The sequence below is a fragment of the Xiphophorus hellerii genome, chromosome 13 (genome assembly GCF_003331165.1).
Source record: "Xiphophorus hellerii strain 12219 chromosome 13, Xiphophorus_hellerii-4.1, whole genome shotgun sequence".
Lineage (NCBI taxonomy): Eukaryota > Metazoa > Chordata > Actinopteri > Cyprinodontiformes > Poeciliidae > Xiphophorus > Xiphophorus hellerii.
The window spans coordinates 14,695,143-14,717,191 of NC_045684.1; the positions used below are offsets into that span (position 1 = coordinate 14,695,143).

The window sequence follows — 22,049 nt, forward strand, 5'->3', positions numbered from 1 at the left end:
GCCTCATTTGTTGATGTAGTCTGCCATCTGCTGGTAGAAGTAAAACTGCAACAAGGATGAACCTCCTAATCATTACTATCATCTTAACACCTTTAAGCTTATGTAAAACAGAAAGTAAGGCACAAGATAATCCGCAGTTATTATTAGTAAGTCAGTAATTATTGATATACGCTCTCTAACGATTTGATTTTTAAATCTGATTTCTAATTTAAAAACCGCACTATGTAATTTACGACATGAACTACCACATGGATATGTGGATAGATCCATCAATTCGACTTTTTATTTATAGAAAATATATATCTTTGCTTCTTTTTTGGTTTTAAAGAGACGGAAACAAAAATTTACTGTTGGGTTATGTTACTAGCACATGTTACTACATGTAGTACTTTAATCTGGTCATGTAAGAATTCGGCGCAAATAGTGATTAAATGCAAAAGATATTGACATGACATATTTACACTGCACTACAAACAATACTATTGCATTTGCTCTTCTAATATTACCCAAAAAAGGACACACGGATGTATTATAAAACATACCAAAAACACTGTGTATATAAATCAACATTAATCAACTTTATTCAAATAATTTTACAAACACACTGAAGCTGTTGAAAATATTCCTTCTGATACCAACATAATTACCTACGAAACATGTTTACAGTCACAAAAATGAAACCACTCAGAGCTCAATTTAAAGCTTGATGTTTGCAAAATGTTTGGATTTGTATGAAAAACAGTGGCTCACCATTTCCTGTTGTTTCAGAAAGCAGCCCTCCACAATTTTTGTTTTCTCTCTACAAATATCAAGTATCTATGGGTTCTTAAATTTCACTTTTAGAAAAGAAAAAGCCCCTGAAGTAAAAGTCCGTTTACAATATTTATCGACAAGGAGAATATATTTTCTAACACTCATTGTAATAGTTGTGTGCTCTTTGGATCTCCCAACAATCATACGCTTATGGCTTTGTCAAATGCATAGACATTTTATGTAAGGGAGAAGATAAATGAGATGTACTAAAATGTAAACATACTAGAAGAAACCAGCAAACAGAGTACACATGGAACACAAAAGGAGAGTAAAGTGAATAATTAAAAATGAATACATACCATACTTTTTTTTTTCTTTTCAGTAGCTTGACTAGCAGAGGCTAGTAGGAGTCCCATCAGTATAAACTGTTTTTCACTACCATTTTTAATTCTAGAAAAATAAATCACAGCATTCAGTCGCTACGCCACATACAAAGTATGAAAGATGACTCAGAATAAATCTAACTGAAACAGAGAGGCAAATACTGCATTTGTAATTTAAATCTGAACGTATAACGGCGGGCACCTTTTTGGACGCTACAGACTAGCTGTATGATGGGCAACAATTTATGGGTACAATCTAAACAGATTGGGTCTAAAAATAGAAACCATACAGTACCACAACTATGCCTCATATAAAAGTGAATCATGAACTGGCACATTGGCACCTCCTCTCATGTCAGAGTTTATTGGTGGACTTAGGTTCAAATGTGAAGTGATGTTAGTTTATCTGTAATTCTGAAAGTGGTAACAATAACAAACTTAGCAAAGATAATAATATTAAAAACAAAAACATTTACAGGAGATGAAACAACAAACTGAAACATGACAGTGATATACAATGAATAATACATTTTTGCAGTAAGAGTGTTTTTCAATCCTTACATGGTATTACGCCTTTTCTGTTGTTTTGACGGATCCGTTTTACAGTATCACTACAACTAAAGACATCTTCTATGTAGCTACACGACTGAAGCAACACATTTTATTTCCATCTGGACTGGAGCATTATCTCTACAAAGTTTCCAAACACCTCACCGTGTGTGCACATCAGCTATCATCATCTAAAGGTTTACCGAGCAAAGAAAACATGCGGAAGACCTCAAATAAAATAATCATGTTGCAAAGTAAAGAATTGACCTCATTGCTTCCAATAAATTGTGCATTTTTCACAGTTGCCTCTGCATTTTTAGCTGCTTCCTTCAAAGAACAACATATGTTTATATTCAGCAGGTAGGATGGTGGCAGCGGAGATCAGCAGCAGAACCTCACGTTCCTTTATGCAGAGATCCTGAAGACGGAGTGGAGCGGCTGCTCTTCTGCAGGAGACAGACAGAAAGCTCAGAGGTTACATCACACACACACCTGTGTTGGAATAACTGTCGTTTAAAAAATATATATATACATATATATATATATATATATATTTTTTTTATTATTATTTATTTATTTGTAAAGTAAAAGTTAAAAGTACAACATCTACTGCTGTTTGGGCAAAGACTGCTTCATGTTCCTGTGAGGTAGCAGTTCTCAGAGTGTGGAGTGTGTATCCTAGGCCATAGACATGTCAGTGGTTCTGGAAATCCAGCATACTAATTCTGCACACAGGTCATGTAGGTCATTATACCCTTTCACCACCTTACATGACTCTTCTGAGTAAAAGCTCATGTATTTCTACGTTAAAGAAAGTGTTGCTTTAAATGAGGCAGCACTGGAAGTGGGGCTCAAAAATCTAAATGAAGGTGGATGGATTGGCGTAGTCAAAGTTTGAATTTATATCTAATTCAAAGCTTGAAACATAACCTTACACAGGCTATTTATGTTTGTGTAAGTCTTCAATATATTGGAAAGTTTTCCTAAGAACCTGCCTAAGAAATTAATTAGGAAATTTCTTAATTAACTGCCTAATTAAGAAAAGATTGTGCAAAAAAGGGAGGGCTAAAGCTTCTCCACGGTAAAAAAAAAAAAAAATCTATCATCTCAAACGCTTGCTATGGGTTTGTGTGGTCATTTATTATGTGTGTGTGTCTCTGTGGCCCTGTGATGGACTGGCAATCTGGCCCCTAGGGACCATATAAGGATAAATGGGTACAGATAAATCATGGATAGCTGATCTGAAACATTTATGTGTGACAAAAAAATGAAATCTATGAAGGAGAAAAGCTTTCTTTACAATACTGTACATCATATTGTTCTAATATTTAATAATTATTATTTTTGAAAAAATGGTCAGTCTCCCACATTTCTCAAGCCAAAACAAAAACGGAGAGAAAGGATTTATTCATTCATTTGTAATTAAAGTGAAACCTGACCCATCTGTGTCGTCTTGTTAAGGCAGCGTGGTTAGGAGAAATGTCTGCCTTTAAGTGGAAGCAAAGGCTGAAAAGTTTGAGACAAACTGATTTAAGGAGGGAACAGAGGAGAAAGTAAGCAGTTGTAGGTGTCATGACGGTAGGCCTGAGTGACAGGCCTAACTGACACAACATATGGAGACGCCGGGTGAGTTTTACCCCGAGGGGGGACCGACGATGTCTTTTTATTATTTGTTTGCCTCGTTCCTGTCAGCCTCCCTTACGCATGGTGAAGGAAAGCGGCAGCCAGGTTGCAAGAGCTGACAGCTACGCACACAGACAGAAGTGCATCTGCAGACACGAGTGTGCACGGGGATGACAGGCTGTACTCGGACAGAGACGAAGAACAGACAGCAGAGCAGGCACACAGTGCTGCTGCAGAGACGTTTGAGGAAATTAGGGATTTCTGTGCTGTTCTCTAACCCAAATGATTAGGATGTCTTAGAAGGCAAAACATACGACACAAAAATGATAACATATCTTTGTGTCATATGTTTATTGACACACGATTATAGCCGATTATACTCGGTTATAATCAGTAGTTTAAACTAGTGATACGCAATGTGCAATCTGACTTTCATCTTAAATATTTGCTCAGATAAAAGGATTGTGCTTTTCAAAATCAGCTACTTCCACAATCATCAACGTCCTGCAAGTCCAGATATAACATTCATTTAAGTTAAAAATGGTTTATTATAATGAATTTAATAATTTGGACAAGAAATAACTTCAGTTTACACTATTGTTTTAAACAATTCACACTGGATCAAAGCACAGATATGTTTGCTCACACTTAAAAAAATATCCGAGGGGTGAAAACCACCAGTGCCACTCCAATCTTTCTGAAGTGCCTTATTATTCTAAACACAGTTATTAAACCCTCGTCATCAAATCAACACCAACCCACAGTCTGCATGATCTCAATGGCCATAGAGTTGTGCCGCTCTTATGCCAATGTCAGTGTGTTATGTTTTTATATAGTACAGTTCTTTTTACAGAATTGGGAATATATAAGTTGAAGATTTTTTTCAATGAATCATTTTTAAAAGTAAAATTATTTTTAAGAAAAAGTTCTACCTGAATGGTGTGATATTGTGTTTGGACTGAGCCCAAAAAGTGATTCTTGAATACAATTGACATATAGCACATCAAGTAAAATTGATGTAAAAGCATGTCACCACCTGTCTATTCTATTCTATTCTATTCTATTCTATTCTAAATAACAGTTTTATTTTTAAAACATTTAGATTTAAGGAGTTTTTGTTTAGGAAAAGTTTGGAATACCTGTTTGGAAGATTCAGTGGAAGAATGAACTTCATTCCCAAAACTTCCATTCAACTGCAGTGCTGCTGTAAAAGGATTTTAAAACAGCAATTAAACATAAATACTGTATCTCAAATCCTGCATGCTTCATAAACTTAGCAAAGGCATCATGCTGACAAACCATAAGACATTAATAGTGATCTGCATACACTAAAATAAACCCCAAACAAAACAAGTTGCAATATTTTAATATTTTAGCCCAGTGTCTTGCAAAAGTATTCTTACCCCAAATATTATGGTCACAAGCTTTGGTCCATTTTACTGAGATTTTGTGTGATAGAACACAAAAAAATGAAATATTGTGAAGTGGAAGGGAGTTTTGTTTTTCAAAATTCTTTACAAACAAATTCAATTAAATTCAATATAGCGCCATTTCACATCAAATGTTGCGTCATGGCACATCACATATAAATTTTTTTTACAGAAACATAAAATCAATCCAATCATACCAATATAGTATTTAAAGACATTCTAATTTGATTGTGTTTTCTTTAGTTTAATATTAAAAATGGTAAAAAGTTTTCTATATGAAGAAACCTAGCAGACTCCACTGAGCCTCTGAATTTTAGCAATCATTCATGTACCATCAATGGACAGTCAGTTGTATTAAGTTGTTAACTTTGCAGCAATCCCACATGTTGAGGATGAATTTAGGGACAGTGGTGAGGAGAAACCCCCTTTAACCTCCAGGAGAACCTGAGTGTGAGTGGTCATCTGATGTGACCTACTAGAGGTAAGTTAAGAGTTGAAACTCAAATATGGATATCAAAATTCAGACTTAATTCCAGTTGGCAATCAGAAGTAGGTGTTTAAAGTCAATGTTCACAGATCCAGCTTTACTGAGTCTGAGCTGTGTTGCCAAGAATTGACAAAAAATTCATTCTAGATGTGCAAAGTTCTACACACCTCAATAGACATACAGCTGTGACTAGCAAAAAGTGGTGCTACAAAGTACTTGGCTGAAGACAAATACATAACTTTACAGATTTTTTTGGTAAAATATAATTTCCTTCCACTTCATATTTATGCATTAATTTGTGTTGGCTTATCAAATCTCACTATAATAAACTGAAGTTTGTTACTATGACAAATGAGGAAATGAGTGAATAGTTGTAGACACAGTATATTTTGAATAAATCCTTTTTCTTTTCCATCTCTCAGTCATTATAGTTAGTTTGGCTCATAAAACTCTTACCTTGTGGATCCAGTCTTGGATCGACATATCCCCAGTGCTGATAAAGAGCTGCCAGCTCATGGGGACTGTAGCTCTTCAAAAGACTTAAAAGGTCCATCTCCTTAGGGGTGTCTCCTGTTGAGTCACTCTTTCCCTGAGCAAAAAGGTGTGGCTCTAAATATGCTTTCCCACCATGTAGCCCCCACATGTTCATGGCTGCCCAAAGATCAGGGCCTTTAAGACCAGAGGAAAAGTCCCATGATTGCCTTCGGGAGTAGGTTTTGTCTGCTGCTGTGTTAGAAGAAGTCCCACTTTGATTTCTTGCTAACATAAACCCCAAACCCTCCTGGGGGAAGACACCCTCCACAGCAACTCTGTTGCCTCTGTCCTTGGGGCTGCTTGAAGTCTGGAAGTTCGAGAGACTCTTGGTGTGCACAGAACTGTTTATTGAAGTAACCTGGGCAATGGAGGCTTTACTTACACTATCTACGACTCGTTTATGTTCACCAGACTTCCTTTGAGGTTGGAACACAACCTTCCCACGAGAATGTGTTGCATCTGAGGAATGTGAGTCCTTCGGGTGATGCTTGGGCTTTGGGATGCTTGACTGGATTTTTGAGGATGAGACCTTGCTGCTGGTTTGGGCTGTGACACCTGGAGGTTGTGTACGCTGTGTTCGTGGAGTGGGTAAAGCTGGGCAGTCCTTGCCTTCAAGGAACGGTGGAGGTCCTGTGCGCCTCCATTGAGAAGAACCTGCTTTCAAACTCTTTAAAATGCTAATGCAGGGTGCCCACTTTGGTGCTACAGAGCTGCTGCCATCCACCCTGTGGGTGACACGCTGATGAATCCACAGGACTTCTGGGTAATTGCTAGTGTGCGAGCAGTATAGACACTGATGTTGCACCAGGCCCTCAGTTTTTACCAGATAATTTGAATTTTCAACAGCAGCAGAGGATGAAGAAAGATTAAGAAGACTGAAATTTTCGCCACCAGTGTGTACCTCCTCTTTCATCTCAATCCCGTTTGAGTTTTCCATCTTAATGTTTCCCTCTGCAAACTTCTGACCAGGAGGATATGTGTACTGATTCCAATATGGCTGACTGAGCAACACACTCCTGCTCCTGAGGTAGTCCATATATTTCGAAGAACCACTTTTACTGATGTTGGCAGCAGTGGTGCTCTGTTTGCTGCAGGGGCCGAGGCGATGGCTGTATAGGTGGGACCTGAGCAGTGAGGAGTCATCAGTCTGGAAATCACAGTACTCACAGGAGTAGGACTTTTTATCTGTAAGAACAAGAAGAAGTTCAAAACAGTTTTATAATAAGCCTAAAACCAAGTCAGTTCCAGGAAACGAATGATTTTAACTTGCCTCCTATTTATGATAAATGGAGGGATTAAACATCTAGAACCATGTATTAACTTCAAACTTACAACAAAAATAACATAAGCTTGTTGTTTCACTCTGAAAATAGGCTCAAATCCATCTGTTCAATGCTGCAACAGCTGGTGTAATTCAATTATAAGTCCACTAGAGGGCGACTACCCCTTTAGTGACAAAAGACTACACCATGGTTGACCGAGTTGTGAAACTTCACCTTGATGGGTGTCTCGTTCTAACCTAACCTTACAGAGAGCAGCGTAACAAAAGATATTTCTTTTAAGCAGCTGTCTTCATTCCAATTTTAATCTTGCAAACATAATTTCAGGTCTACAGAACGACAGTGTGAGTGTTTTTCTAGGCTCACCTCCATGCTCTTGGCTCCTGATGTTCTTACTCTTAGATGATTGTTCTCTGACCTTCTTTGTCTGCAGTGCCTCATAAAACGCTTGACCGAGTCCATTCAAAATGATACGGTCTTTTTGGAAATTCTTTTTGTCTCCACTTCTGCTGTGATTCAGAGAGTTAGGGGTGTGATCGTAGCCTGTATCACCCTTCTTCTTCTTGACACTAGAGTTGGAGCTGTCAGTTTGTTTCCTCTTCTTTTCCTGCTTCAGGGGTACGTATTCTTCTTTCTCTGTGTCATATGCCACTTCTGCATCAGCCAGTCTCTCCTCCCAGCCCAGACATTTTTCAGAGGACTCCACTAGTCGTCCCCTTGTAGCTAACTGCCAGGCTTGGTAACTACAAACTGGGTCTAGCTCTTGAATTCTTCCACCCTGAAATTTTTCCTCTGGTGGTTCTTTAGAGTTAGCACTTTTGAGGTTCAGGAGTTCCAAAAAGTGCTTCTTATGAACTTGCAATTCAGAGGGCATCAGGTCTTCAATTTTTGGATTTGGGTTCAGATTATGCAGCTTTTCATGAACCCGCAATGTGGTGCGGTCTTTGAAGAAGTTACCGCAGCCGGCGCAGAGCTCGTAGAGGCACTCTTCGTTTATCAGTGACGCTGGGTCCTGAGGAGTCCCATTGATTGTGGCAGGCAGCTCATTGTTTTTACTGCCTTGAAGCTGTGCTTTGACCCGATGAATGCGCATGTGGCTTTGGAGGAACCATGCTTGGCGGAAGCGTCGTCCACAAATGCGGCATCCGTGATCATGGGAACCGTGGTGCAGCTTAATGTGGGATTTAAGGAGCAATACCTGAGGGAAAACTTGGCCGCAAAAGATGCAGGAGAAAGGCCCGTCTCCAAACTCAATCCCATTTTTACTTTTAACTTTTTTCTTTGTTACTTTCTTCTTCACCTTCCCATTGATGTGATGAGCTTTGTCAGATGTGCTGATGACTTCAGGGAGGTCAAGAACATCAGGCTCATCTTTCTGTTCCTTATCTTCTTTCACCTCATTGTCTCCAGAGTTTTTGCTGAGTAGGCCCAGTTTATGGCTTCGGATGTGAGCCTTCAGGCTGCCTTTCTGCGCTGTCCGGTGCTCACAGTAGGGACACTTATACGGCTTCTCCCGTGTGTGTCTTCTCATGTGCTGAGAGAGAGAGCTGAGCAGAGGAAAACTACGACCACACACTCCACATGTGTGGCACGTTGTTGCATCTTCTTCCTCTTCTTTTGTACTTAAAGCTTGTTTTTGTGATACATCCTCTTTCTCCTCCGTCTCCATTACTTTTTGTGAAAATCTCACGGGTTAACAGCTGTGTAGTTGATCTGATGAATCGTCAACGTTTAACCCAGAAACGTCATTAAGTTCTCAAAGCTGGTGTCTGGAATCTTAAAAAAGACTCTGCTTTAAGGTTCATCCCGACCTCTGAAGAAAGTATGTTTCCAGTAATTTACCTGAAAATGAAAGAATATTAATGTTAACAACCTGACAGATCTTAAAGTCTGAAGGTGAATACAAATGTCACTTTTCAGATTTGTATAAAAGTAGACGTACCTTGATAAAATGTGCAAAACACTGTGTTTCCAATGATTATCTTCATCACTAGCATTATCATCACCATAAGGTAAAAAAGATAAATAAATCACAGCTGTTTGCAGTTTTCAATAATATGATTAGCGTAAAATTAACATTTGTGGTTTAGAAGTCCCATACACAAACATTTCAACTGTTACTTATAAAACAGTATGTAATAATATTGGTATTACTAGATAATAGTTACAGAACAATGTGATTGATTCACGTATAAATTGTTGGTTGGGTCCTTTTCCTAATGCAAAGTTTTAGGGCAGAGCTGCACAACATATCAAATCCCAATTGTCCTTGCAAAAGCTCTGTGGTAAATATAGCAGTCACAAAGAACTGCTAGGATGTAATAATTGTTAGGACATATAATTCCACATGTTATGAAGTCATGCTTTTGATGTTTACAGTGTATTTAGCTATTTGAATGGCCCTAGGTTAATGGCAGCAACACAGGTGTTTCTTTAGTGGCTGACATGCTAAAGCTTATGGAGAGTTGTGGGGATATTGTGTAATAGTAAAGAAAGAAATGTCTACAAAAAATGAGGCTTAATCGCAATCAGTTTCATTATTGCAATTTTTAGCAATAGTATTGCATTTACATCTTTTCCAGAAAGTGTACAGCTCTATTTTAAGCGAAAACACTCCCCAACAATGACAAAAGCAATTTCATGCGTCTGCATCCAACTGATACTGGGACAGTGTTTTTGTCCCACAGTAGATGAACGATGCCTGTCTGTACATATTAGAGCGCGGGTCAGTGTCTCAACATGCATGTCTATCAGTCCTTTGGTTTCCTATGCCTAAATTGAGTGTGTGAGGTGAAGCATGAAGAGATGTATTCATTCCTGGCCCAACCAGGATGAACCCTCAGGGGCCATCCACTCTAATTCCCAATCAATAAACCGCTATCAACAAACTTGATTTCAGAAACTCACAGAGTAAAACAGGCAGAGACAGAGAGATATTTCTGGAGCAACTGCTGTGAAATAGTGACTTACTCATGAAGACCAACGTTAACTTTATTAATTTAGATTTATTATTTACTAAACGTCTTTATTTCAAAGAATTACAGCATAGAATTACAAAATCCTCTAATCACAGAACAGTGGAACAGCACCGTTATCGTACTCCACAAGAAAAGTTCTAACCCCGACAGGCAGGGTTAGACATATATTTTATGCAAATATCAGCATTTGTTGGACTGTTTTAGTCAAAGAAGATACTTTGTGGTGTACAGCCAGCCAGGCAGTCAAAAGAGAAACCTGCTATTGTGTTGGCAGCACCAGAACTGTCACATCGCCTCAAGTCTGGCCCTCAACCCTCATTAGGGGGTCCAGAGAGTTATTGTTAAATGAAAGAGGCCTGGGCCTCTACGTCACTCTCTTCCAATACATGTCTGAGCAAATAGGCGGGACGAAAAAAACCCCAACAACTCTTATTTCAGTTCACAAATGTGAGAAAAAAAACCAAGATTTGTATTTTAACTTCGAAGTCATTTGGCTGTCTTATTATCTGCATCCACAGGCGCATCTGCCTACATGCATGTTGTCATCTATGCTGATCCGCTCACACTGGCATGGGTGGATGGAGGGGCTCAGAGGGTCTTTTTGGATATGGCAGGTGTTTTGTAGGCAGACGCTACCGGATTAGTGCACAGGCAATGCGGCACACTGTCTATAAGAGCACTGGGGGGCATGTGCAAGAGAAACTGGGGGGCGGCAATTAAGGGTTTAATGTTAAGGCGAATGAAACGAGTTAACACAATGGGGATAAAGTCAGAGGGCTGATGGCAACAGATGGGTATAAACGGGCCATCGGTATGGCGTTAGGCGCATTGACAGTATAACATAAGGACCTCATGTCTTTGTCACAGCAGCCCACATTTACATGTACAAAAAAAAACCCTATTCAACTGTCCACTTCCTCTCTTTCCACTCCAAAAACATTAAGTGTTCTCTGAAGGATAAAATAAGTAATGCACACAGCAAAACGTGTTGCTTCAGGGCTCGGCTCATTTCTTTTAGAATCCCTCGCTCCCCCTTTTTTTTCCTCTCTCTTTTCTTTGGCAGATGAATAGGCATGTCCAGTCAGCTGTCCTCGCATTGATTCATCCTGACGTCCCAACCAGCTCAGCACAAACTCCCTATGGTCAGGGCATGGATGCTGAGAGCCTGTGTGCTGCGATGTGTGTGAAAATATCCGCTTTCGGTGGGTCGTATGTTTGTGCGCCGCCTGTGTGTCCGGTTGCTGCTGTGGACAGAAAATAGCATCTCCCTTATTCTGCATGACACTCCCAAGAATGAATGAATCATATTTTAATTTGATTTTAAAATAAATGTCTCTGTTTTATTTAACCCAGGATTGGCATACAAGTGAAAAAATGATGCGCAAATGTTTGCTAAAATGCCCCCAGAATGAGCCTGTCTCAGTGCCTGTGTGTTTGTGCTGAAGTCGTCCAAATATTCACATCCACAAGTCAGTGCCAACATACCCCTGACTGGAGATAGCATGTGACTGTCCTTATGCTAGTGTTCAAAGCCATAGTCGCTCACTAAGCCTCACCTCACATCTACGCTTTGTGTCCAGTAATCCTGCCCGTTTCCACTAACACAGCTGAAGCAGCAAACAAAACCAGCACATAAACCGAGGGTGAGTACTTTGCTAAAAGCAGTCAAAGAGAGAAGTTAGATTTATATATCCAACTTTAAGGTCCAATTTTTCAAATTTGGCAAATCCTCTAAACTGCACTCCGTCCACCCTCAGAAGGAAAAGAGCCTGCTTACAGATTTCTTCTGTCTTTGCTTTTGTCACACTAAACTGATTGCTATTTTCTGATATAATTTTTTTTTCATATGAGTCAGAAAACTCTGATTTCAAGTGATGACACTTATTTATTAAGGGAAAAATTTTGAAAGCTGAGTTAAATTTTGCTAGCCATTCTCATGCTTGATACTTGCCAGAATTGTAGAAAAAAGAATGACATAAAGAAACATCTCTGACAACATAAAGAAGGCTAAAATATCCTAAATACCAACACAACAGGTCTTGATCTAAAGAAATTGAGGAACAATAAATATGAATCTTCCTTGGCAAATAGTTCCAGGATGTCACAAAAGAACCAAGAACAACATCTAAATCCATACCTCACTTGCTTCAGTTATGGTCAATAGTCACAGCTGTTTTATTACAGAGAGAAGACCAAACTGATCTCCATCATCGGGTTTTGTGCTCACAGGCACTACTAATCAAAAAGAACACAACAGCCTGTGTGACATTTGCCAAATAATGCCTTAATGATCCCCAAGATGTCCCAATACATTTAGTATTAAACAGCATTTCAGGTCTTGAGGTCACAAACAGATGGGTGGTCAGTCTCCTACAATCTGTCGTCAGTTTGTAAGTTGTTGTCGCCAAGAATAATATAACCATTTACTACGTTTAGGATGACACAATATTTATTACATTGTGTTGGTTTGGATAGCTTGATACATTTAAAAATTAAATCATTGTTTAAGACATCCTTTTTGGATTTACCCAATATATCTTTGTCTGAAAATAACATTCGATTGAAAAGCTAAATCATAAAAGCACAAACAGAGGAATCCTTTCACACTCCTGAAGCTGTTTATTAAACATACTTCTCAGAGGACTTCATGCAACAGCTGGATTTATACTAAGAATAAATTACACACTATCTACTAATTAAGCAAATTCTGAAGATAATTGGTTGCCTTGAGTTTTATTCAAGGATATCAGAAAAATAATATTGAGTGAAATGCTAACCACTCTTCAGGTTTTTATAAATGCTTTTGTGAACCATTGGTCTCTTCTACTTAAAAATCAGGTAATAGTTTGAGCTGGACTATCACATAAAATCTATGAAATAAATAAAAGATTGAGGTTTGTAATGGGACAACATAGTAAAGGTCCAAGATGTGTAAATGTTCTTCCAATGCAGTGAATGTTTTTGGAGTATCAGTTCATGATACCTAGCTGGCCTACTTTAAACTCACTTCTTTTAGAAGAAGTGAGTTTAATAATGGTTCCTTCGCCAGTTGTGTTCAACATCACATATCTGGCACGTCACAAGGCCCAAGAACTACAAAAATGCTTCAAAAGACTTGGTAATGGGCTAAATATTTGAGATGACGTCCGGTTTAATGATGGATTTTCCTAAGATTTCAACAGGACTTATGTTTCCTACAGCTTTTTTCTTATAAATACATCAAAAGCGTACTAAGTCATAGAAACAAGATACTTTCTCTGTTCAGCCAGCATCCCATTGTACAAAATTCAGGTAAGCATTGTAACATATTTGATAAGCACAACCCAAATTTTCTGATCACAGAAAATCTTACTGAAGTAAATCTTACTGAAGATTTACAATGCTTCTAGAGTGACTTCCTGTAATTGAAAGGTAAACAGTGAAGTAATAGTCTACTGTTGGTGAACAGCCTAATGTACCTAAAAGATTAGACAGCCATGAGCTCAGCAGTCACAGGCACGGACAAACTTGTGCACGCTGGTGCCCATCCCCCTCCTCATGCAGCTCTCTGCTTGGTTACACAACATATATAGGGATTACTCTTCACTGCATGACATGAGCTGCTCCATGAGTGGCCTTTTATCATGGATGCCCCCTTAATGCATTAAGAGGTATCCATAACAGGACAAAGAAATGACAGAAAATACTCACTGCAAAGGTTAGACCGGATAGCCAAATATCTGATGCAGATGTAGATTACAGACCTTAGAAATTAACAAAGGACTGCCTCTGAAAGCAGAAAAGAAAAGATGGAAGGATGACATATTTAAGGGTATTTTCAAATATTAGAGTTCACCTGTGGTGGGTTGAGGGATCCATTGTGGACCCATTCTGTTTTCTGTGTGTATTGGCTAGTGTGGGAGACACTGGAGTATAATCTGCTAGCATTAAGTTGCTCTCTAAAAAAAGCACTCTCGACAGGGATTAGATTATCATGCCAAGGTCAACTCAGACTCACACTGTCTCCCTTTATGTGTCTCTGTCACTCTGGTTTGTGTCTTTTTACAGCATCCCACCCCCAATCCACCACATCCACACACAATCGTCTGTGCTCCTATCCTCAGGAGGAAATCTCAAGTCTTTTCATCTAAGATAAATGATGTTAATGTTAGAGAAACAAAGAGAACCTGCCAAAGATTAAAATTACAGAATGGATATCACAATGTAAGCAGAATTTATCCTTGAACTTATCTATGGCAATAAAAATTTATTGTCTTTTTACAACTTCCCCATTTTTCGACAATATAAAGATTAATCATAAGGTAAACATTTAAGTATATTAATAAATTATTTTGTACAAAAACATTTGTCATTAAAGTACCATCAGTTATGTATATGCATATTTTTATGTCTAGATAATTCAGCATAATTCCTCTTAATAATGCCTTGGGGAAAAATTTTAGATTTAATAACATAACACTTTCCTTTCAACATCATAAGATTTAATGACTGATTTATGAGCAGCTGCTCTCTGTGCAGCTCTTCCCTACACTAACAACTGAGGACAGACGGACAGGAAACTGAACAGCAAATTCAGCAAAAACAGAGGCTCCTCAGATCAACAAAACAATATCAGATCAATAAACAACATGAACCATCTAAAATACACTTTTTTCTTTTTAAATGTCCAAATAAAACTCAGTTACATGCCATTCTGGAAGTGAAGCTGAAAAAATCAGACCATATATAAACATCACTTTAGCCAGGTATGATATTTACAGTTTACAAGTAATTCATTTTCTGTTGTTTTTTTTTAATTTTCTTTAGTTATGACAGTTCCAGTTTTAACTTAGTTTTTATGAGTTATTTATGATTGTCTCTTATTCTTGTATGCCTGATGTTCACCAGGAGATGCTGGCTTTTGCTTTGCAAATTTCTAAATCCCATTAAAGTATTTCTCTCTTTTATGGCCCTGATTTCAGCTCTGTACTGAGATTAACTGTTATTCTGCATGCAAAAGAACATGCAGATTACTCAAAACTGCAGCCTCTGCAACCCTGAACCCCAAACCGAGTCCTACAATAGCAATAAATGGAGGGGAAAACTTCAAAATACAAAATAATTTAAGTACAACTTTTTTAAATCTGTTTTTTTAACCCTTTACTATTGTGAATTTAAGTTTCGCTGTCTGCTCTTTGGTTTTAGCATTTACTTTATTTCTCATTTCTTTTCAGCCTAATATGGTTTTCCTGAACTTTGCTAAAACAAATTTTAAGTTAATACTATATTTTGCAGTGCTGCTTCACACAGTTCCTTCATAAATGAAAAACAAGTTCGTGTCTCACGCTTGTGTCTTAAGAGGATTAAAATGACTTCCATGCCATTGTACTTGTGATATACAACAAATTGTTCTCTCAAAACTCTCAAGTTACAAAGTAAATGCTGATCTGTAAGAACATGTGAGTAATTTCCCATTTTCGCTCATGATTAAAGTAAGGTTTTAAGAAAGGTAAGGTGATAGCTACTCTGCGATTTTACCCAAGAGCAAAAGAATGACAGCTGGCAGGAGGGTCCGGATTAGGTTTCCCATCGGGGTGTTGCATCTTTTACACCAGCGTTTCTCTGGAATAGAATGGGCCGATAGTAACCTGATTCCCTCAGACTCATCCAATCTCGTCTCCCTCTGTCTCAATGGGACCAAACAGAAGGGATCTGTGAACGCCTTACTCATCCCTTCCATCTTCCATCTGGACACTATGCCAGTGTTTGAACTCCAGCTCCTCCGCTGGAGACTTAAAGAGGAAGTTCCCCTCCCTTTTTTTCTTTTACACAAATTTGCGAATTAACTGTTTTTCGGAAAAGCCAAAAGCCACCAAGCATAAAAACGCTTTGCAAGATTGAGCAAGTCTTTTTTTTTTTTTCCAATCTTGCCATTTTCATCAACTGTTTCTAATGTGATACTTCAAAAATGCATATGAAAAATGTTTATCTTTTTCAGTTCCTCACCAGCACTGACCTTTACGATTTTTTAATGTAATAAATGATTTATCCATTCTGTTAGTTTAGTCAGTGCAAATGAGTATTATTGCACTGACATGTTGAATCTGTGTTTGAAGAAATTATTTTATGTATTCTTATTTTACATGTGCCAGTTGCTTAGCACATTTGGAAAATCAAATCGCTTTCCAAAGGAAACAGGTTTAAGTTGGGCATAATGTTAAAATTTAAGAAAAAAGTCAACTGGGAAACACCATTAATTCCTTGAAGAATACTTGTATGTTGTGTGTTGTTGTACAAGAGTGGTTGGGGTTAGTGGATGGATGGATGGATGGATAGATGGATGGAAAGAAATACATGGCATCTTCAAATACAAAGCTCTATTTTTCTTTTCCATACTTATCTTGATCTGGGATATATTTCAATGAAATTCCTGGATAGAAACCTTTCTTTCTAGTTTTATTTTAACTTTTTAAAATGTATTTTTGGTATTTTTCTTTGGATGTATGTTGCATGAGATGTGCTGAGTAAAGTGATTCTTTTGGTTTGTGTATGATGTTTATTATCTTTTTACTGTCTTAAAACAGATGTAGTAAAACAATGAAGCAATAAATTCAGTTACTCTATTTTTATAGCACTGCTATAAAACAGAAGTCAAACCAGGCCACTTTACAGAGAGATTTACCAAGTCAAATTCAATTTTCCATTATTTTCCATAACCCTGATGTCAAGAAATTATGGCATCATTCTTATACAATATTATAATGAATACCACCAATAACTGTTAAGTGGTGTGTGTGTGTTTTTTCTTTTCTTTTCTTTAATCAAGCACTCCCACTTCTTCCTGAGACCTGCACAGTATTCATTTGGTGTCTGTATCATTGGGGAAAACAACTTTCTGATGGGAAATAAGTCATTACCAAACTCCCTCATGTCAGAAAACAACTCGGTCACAATTTTAATAATGGTTTAAAACTTATTATGCCAATTACCCCAGAGTGTTACACACAAACATCAGAAATATAAACATTTAAAAAAATCACAAAACACACCAAAAGTAGGAACTGGGAACTTCTAACACCATTTCTGTCTTATAAGCATGGGAAAGGTGTAATAGTGTTCCTTCAGTAAGCTAACTGAACCAGCAGCAGGTTTAGGAGGGGCAGAACTGCTTTATGCTTTGCTCCACACAGTTTGGAGAGAGCTCCAGTCACTGCAGCTCCTTCTTTGGCATCTCATTAAAAATACTTTAAACTATCAGAATAGTATTGAAATATATCTTTAAAACCTTGCACCACTGATAACGGTGGTGGAACCACATTTAAGGAAGGTAGTATGATTTTTGGAATAATTCAGAATTTGCAAAGCAACATGGAGCCATGTTTAGAATTTTAAAAAATGTATTCATATCTGTTTGAGGTCAAACTCCTTAGAATAACAAACTACAGTCTGGCTAGTTTGCCTAATTTTGATTTGCCCTGTAAATTAGCCCCAAGTGCAGCCTATATTTGAACTACAATGCAAATAACTCAAAGGATTATTTTGGTCTGTTTCATCAACTTTTTAATCTACTTTTATTGAAGCTGTCTCCATTAGGATTTTAGCTTTAAGTTAGAATTTTAAAGACTTGGACACAGCTAACTCTTACTTTTAACATTTCTGCCCAGTATCTGTAGCAGCAGTCTTGTCTCGAGCACCGTACTGCCAGTTGCTGTTGCCTTCATCTGCTCCTGAAACCAGAATGTTTCAGTCCATTGTCACCAATCAGATCTTGTTCCAAAGTCGAGATGGCCTCACCCCTCACATCCTCCTGTCGCCTCTGTCTGCACCCTTCCCCCTTTGTCCAGCCCCTTCGTCTCCTGACCTAATCTAGATGATTAAATCATTTTTCTTTAGCACAAATTTTGTCCCCCTCCCCACACCACAACTCTTGTCTGGTAGTCGGGCAGCACACCCTCCCCTATTGATCGTCATGCTGAGGAGATTACCCTAATAGCTGGGATTACCTCCCCACATGTTGGTCAGCCACATACTGCAGGGGAGGAGGGGAGAGCTGGGGATGGTGCATGTTGTGCAAATTTACGCAGGGGAGGGGAGGAGGAGTAAGAAACGAAAAATCTGGGCCTATTTGTTTATTTCCAGTGAGTAGTGGATTGTAAAAGGCCACAACTAATATAACATCTGGATGTTTTGGGAGTATACATAAGAGTTTATGGAAGCAACATGTCAGTTTTTACACTCCTATAAAAACTTCTTTCATAATTATGTGAATAAAGCCTTAAAGCACCAAGAAAAACAGCAACAGCAAGAAACAAAACAACTGAAACCTGTTTTTTTAATGCATTCAATATTAAAGCCTATTAAAACTATATCAATAAATTGATAACTTTTGATTTTTGAATCTAAGTCAAATATCAGTAAATATCTTGCCTTCTGTATATAACTCTCTTTGCATCTTCATTTAGTATAAATCCATATTAGAAGGTCTAAGAGGCTGAAATTAACCGTTAGTCCACATGAAAGTGGAAATCTACCATTGTAAACAAATTCCAATCCAAATAAAAAGTCATTTCAAATTATGCAAACTGTTTTTAATGATCACACTCCAGTTTGCATATGCACATTAATTACAAAGAAACGTTTAACTACTGACATAGGAAATTAAGATAGGAGGTAGTCTGCCACAAGTGATATTACTGTGTTGAACAGGTAAAGAGAACACATTATGTAAAATGAAAATAAAGCAGAAATATTGATGGTTTGAAGGTTCATAAAACAGCTGTGACAAAAAACTTTGTGAAGTTCAAACTTTGAAGTTCAAGACAGGTAGAAGTTCACGATGATCTTGGCCTCTCTGTGACCTGTCATTAGCTCCAGCCTCTGAGCACATTGCTCTGGCTTTATGCTAAATAAAGACACCAAGAGAGTCATTTACTGGCTAAAAAGCCTGACCTATTCCTTGTAGATAAAACAAATGGTCAAGAATACAAAGCAGTTATTTTCTGTAGACCATTTCCAAACTTATAAGAGCATCATGACAAGCATTACTTAAGGCATTTTTCATTTTATGATGAAAACACGTCGTCAGAGACTCTCCAATCATTGGAGACGTGTAAATCAGCGACTGGATAGCAACTAATCGTTATGATTCCACTGAAAACCGCCTCTGTTTAAACGAGAACGGAGTCGCTGGCTGCAGTTTTTGTTTCATTTGATAGATGTTACTCTAAAAACAAAAACACTTGCATATTAAAGTTTTAAGTATGGTGAATGATAACAAAATAGGAATTCAGAATTCACTTTTTAAATTATTTACTTTCTGTCGTAGCTGGGGCACAATATCAAACTTTTTAAAATCAAACTTAAGTTCCAAAAGTCAATCAATATGTCGCTTCAGTGCACTCACTTTTCTGACACTTACTGTTCAGGTAGCAATTTAAAATGTTTGCTCTTATAAGAAGATCCAAGGAGAAAGCATTTTTGTTTTATACAAGTTCTCTTTTCCTGTTTTTAAAATTTGAAAATACAATTTTCTAATAATAACACTTAACCAGATTTTAAAAAAACCTCACTGAGGTCTACAGTTTTTTTAAGAGGGGCCTGGCAAGATAGCAGCACAATTTACAAATATCATATTTGTGACAAACTTTGACCTTCTGCATCAATAGTGGACTTTTAGAAAACAGTTAACAGTTTAATATAACCACTGAAAAAACAAGAACATTGATCAAAGAATATTTGCTGAGTGATTCATGGCAAAAATCTTAAAATATATAGAAAACTTGTCAATTTAATTTTGTGATAAATATACTATTTTGGATCACAACCTTTTAAAGAAAACCCCTAGAATTTCAGGAATTTGAAAATACTATAACTTTATTTCTAAATCTACATGTTCTTGGATGTTGGATATTTATTGTTGAATCCTGAAGACTCTATAAACATACCTCACATCAAGAGAACTATACATAGTATTTTACACTATTAATAAGTTACCAATTAAGAAAAATGCACATTAAGTTACAGTTATAAGTCTTCTTGTGTTTGGATCACAATTCAGGAAGCTAATGCCTTTTAAAAGCATTGTCCCCATCCACATGTTTCCCAACACCTTCATTTTGACATCTATCAACTGATTAGTGTGTGCATGTCTGCTGGTGGAGTTCAAGTTTAGTTTCTAAAAAGTTCAAGAGGTGAGAGCTACTCAAAACATCCAGCACCGACAGAGACTAGAGAGAGAGAGGCTGGAGGCCGTTCAGACAGTGCAGAGAAAAGGAATTCCGTTAATCCGCCTCTGATCCGGTACAATGGCAGCCTTGTTGTCTGTCCCGTTTGCGCTCACCTAACACACGTTCAGCAGCGTTGAACATGTTCGCTTATTGCTGGTGCAACAAAGACGCTCACAAACGTGTGATTAATCGCCAATTATTCCTGCAACGGCTGTTTGAGTGGGCTATAAGGTGGGACTTCGCCGAGTGCCGCACTGGTAACTGACAGTCATAATAGTTAGATGGGATGTTGTAGTTAACTTTCGCCGACACTAACTCCAATAGCGAAGTGTCCCAGCCAGCACACCGTCCTGCGCCTCAAGGAAACACTGTGTTTTTGTCAGTTAACTGTCGCCTAGCTTCAGCTCTTACCTCCAGCGGGGGAGTTAACGTCAGGCGGCAGGTTGCTCCTGAAGGAATCCCATCACAGATAAAACAATGGCGAGCTCCCTTCAGCGGATAAACACTTGTCGACAAATCAGAGAGCTGTCTTTCAGCACTGTGCTAATCTCCCCTCGTCTCCTTCTCTTCTTCTCTCGCAACGCTAACACAAACTTGAGTTGTTATTTAAATCACAGCGGTGCACCTGAACCGCAGTTCCGTCCTCAGGAGGCTCCGCGGCGGCAGCGGCAGACCGTTGTTGTTGGGAGGAGGGTGAAGGGGGGGGGGGGGGACGTGAGTGACGCGAGAGATAACGTTATTAACGTTAATAACGAGCAACAGTGATACGTGCGTGAGCGCGCGGGTCTGTCCCATTCGCTGGTGGGGGTGAAGGGTGGGCGCGTGCGCGGAGGTTCAGATTAGATTAAGGTAGTTTTAGTTTTAGAACAGCGGTTCTAAAACATGGGGTGGGGATCCCACTGGGGGTCGTCAACCTTCAATTAGGAGGTCATGAATGTGATCCCTAAATAACAAAACAAATTTAAAGAATGTTGAGCACTATTGAAGGTCAACTATGCTACAATTAAATAATAAAGTTACTTAATGAATAATTGAAAGAGTATCTATTACCTCCTACAGTTTTATTTTTATTATTATTATTATTATTGTTTTCCTTATTAGCTTATATTGTTAGGGAGAGACAGTGGGTTCTGTTGAAGATCAAGTTATTTCCTATTAAGGTGCCAGATCACAGCAGAAGTAATTTAACCCTCTTTAACAGAAAGTTAAATTAGGTGGCTGGTTTAATTCCTGCTCACAGTCGTGTTAGGAAGAGCACACCACATAATAACAAAACATCTGGCAAGTCCGTGTGTACACAGCTGTTGAGTGATGCTGCTGAAAGTACAGTAAAAGAAACATTTTTTAAATAAAAAAATTATGTATTTATACTTGAACAGATTTCAGATAAAGTTCAGGAATGAGTAGAGTTTTATTAGCGTCACCTCTCTAAACGTGTAGGCGCTTCACGCAAAGACAAGTTTCTCTGTCTATTAAATATTATTTAAATACATAAATAAGACCAAATAAACTGAGTAACATTACAATTATTACCACAGTAAAAAAAAAAAGTTTAGCAAAGTTCTATTTGCTGAAGTGGATATGTAGATTAAGTCGTATTTTCAATTTCTGGGTGTCTAAAAATTATGATGTAAATATGTAAATAAAATATGTAAATGTCAACAGACGTGTTAGCAGTTCTCAGTGCTTGTAGTCAATCTCATTAATCTTAACTCAAAATCATTTGTGTCATATATCACACCAGGTACATGCAGAATTATAGATAATTGTTCTTCTGGCTATACTGTGGTGTTGGTGTCATTTTTGAAGTAACGTGGCGGGTGCTTC

The 22,049-nt window shown here is 37.9% G+C and overlaps 1 protein-coding gene across 2 annotated transcripts; it reads right to left on the reverse strand.

Moving 5' to 3' along the window:
• Positions 1–555: 555 nt before the first annotated feature.
• On the reverse strand, positions 556–20,918 carry LOC116731941 (zinc finger protein 516-like). Of its 2 annotated transcripts, XM_032581841.1 has the most exons (6): positions 20,634–20,918; positions 13,708–13,785; positions 7,406–8,881; positions 5,682–6,944; positions 4,448–4,512; positions 556–2,131 (listed from the first exon to the last, which is right to left on the reverse strand). In XM_032581841.1, exons 3-6 carry the CDS (start codon positions 8,706–8,708, stop codon positions 2,081–2,083), a joined length of 2,682 nt encoding a protein of 893 aa, XP_032437732.1. In that variant the 5' UTR covers positions 8,709–8,881; positions 13,708–13,785; positions 20,634–20,918; the 3' UTR covers positions 556–2,080. The 2 variants fall into 2 exon arrangements, with proteins under 2 accessions (XP_032437732.1, XP_032437733.1); XM_032581842.1 differs by lacking the exon at positions 13,708–13,785.
• Between the last annotated feature and the right edge of the window lie 1,131 nt (positions 20,919–22,049).

Coding starts and splice junctions, on each gene's coding strand:
- LOC116731941 (XM_032581842.1), bottom strand. CDS start 8,708: ATGGAGACGGAGGAGAAAGAGGATGTATCACAAAAACAAGCTTTAAGT. Junction 4,513..5,681: donor TCCAAGACTGGATCCACAAG/GTAAGAGTTTTA, acceptor ATCCTTTTACAG/CAGCACTGCAGTTGAATGGA. Junction 2,132..4,447: donor CCACTGAATCTTCCAAACAG/GTATTCCAAACT, acceptor TGTCTCCTGCAG/AAGAGCAGCCGCTCCACTCC.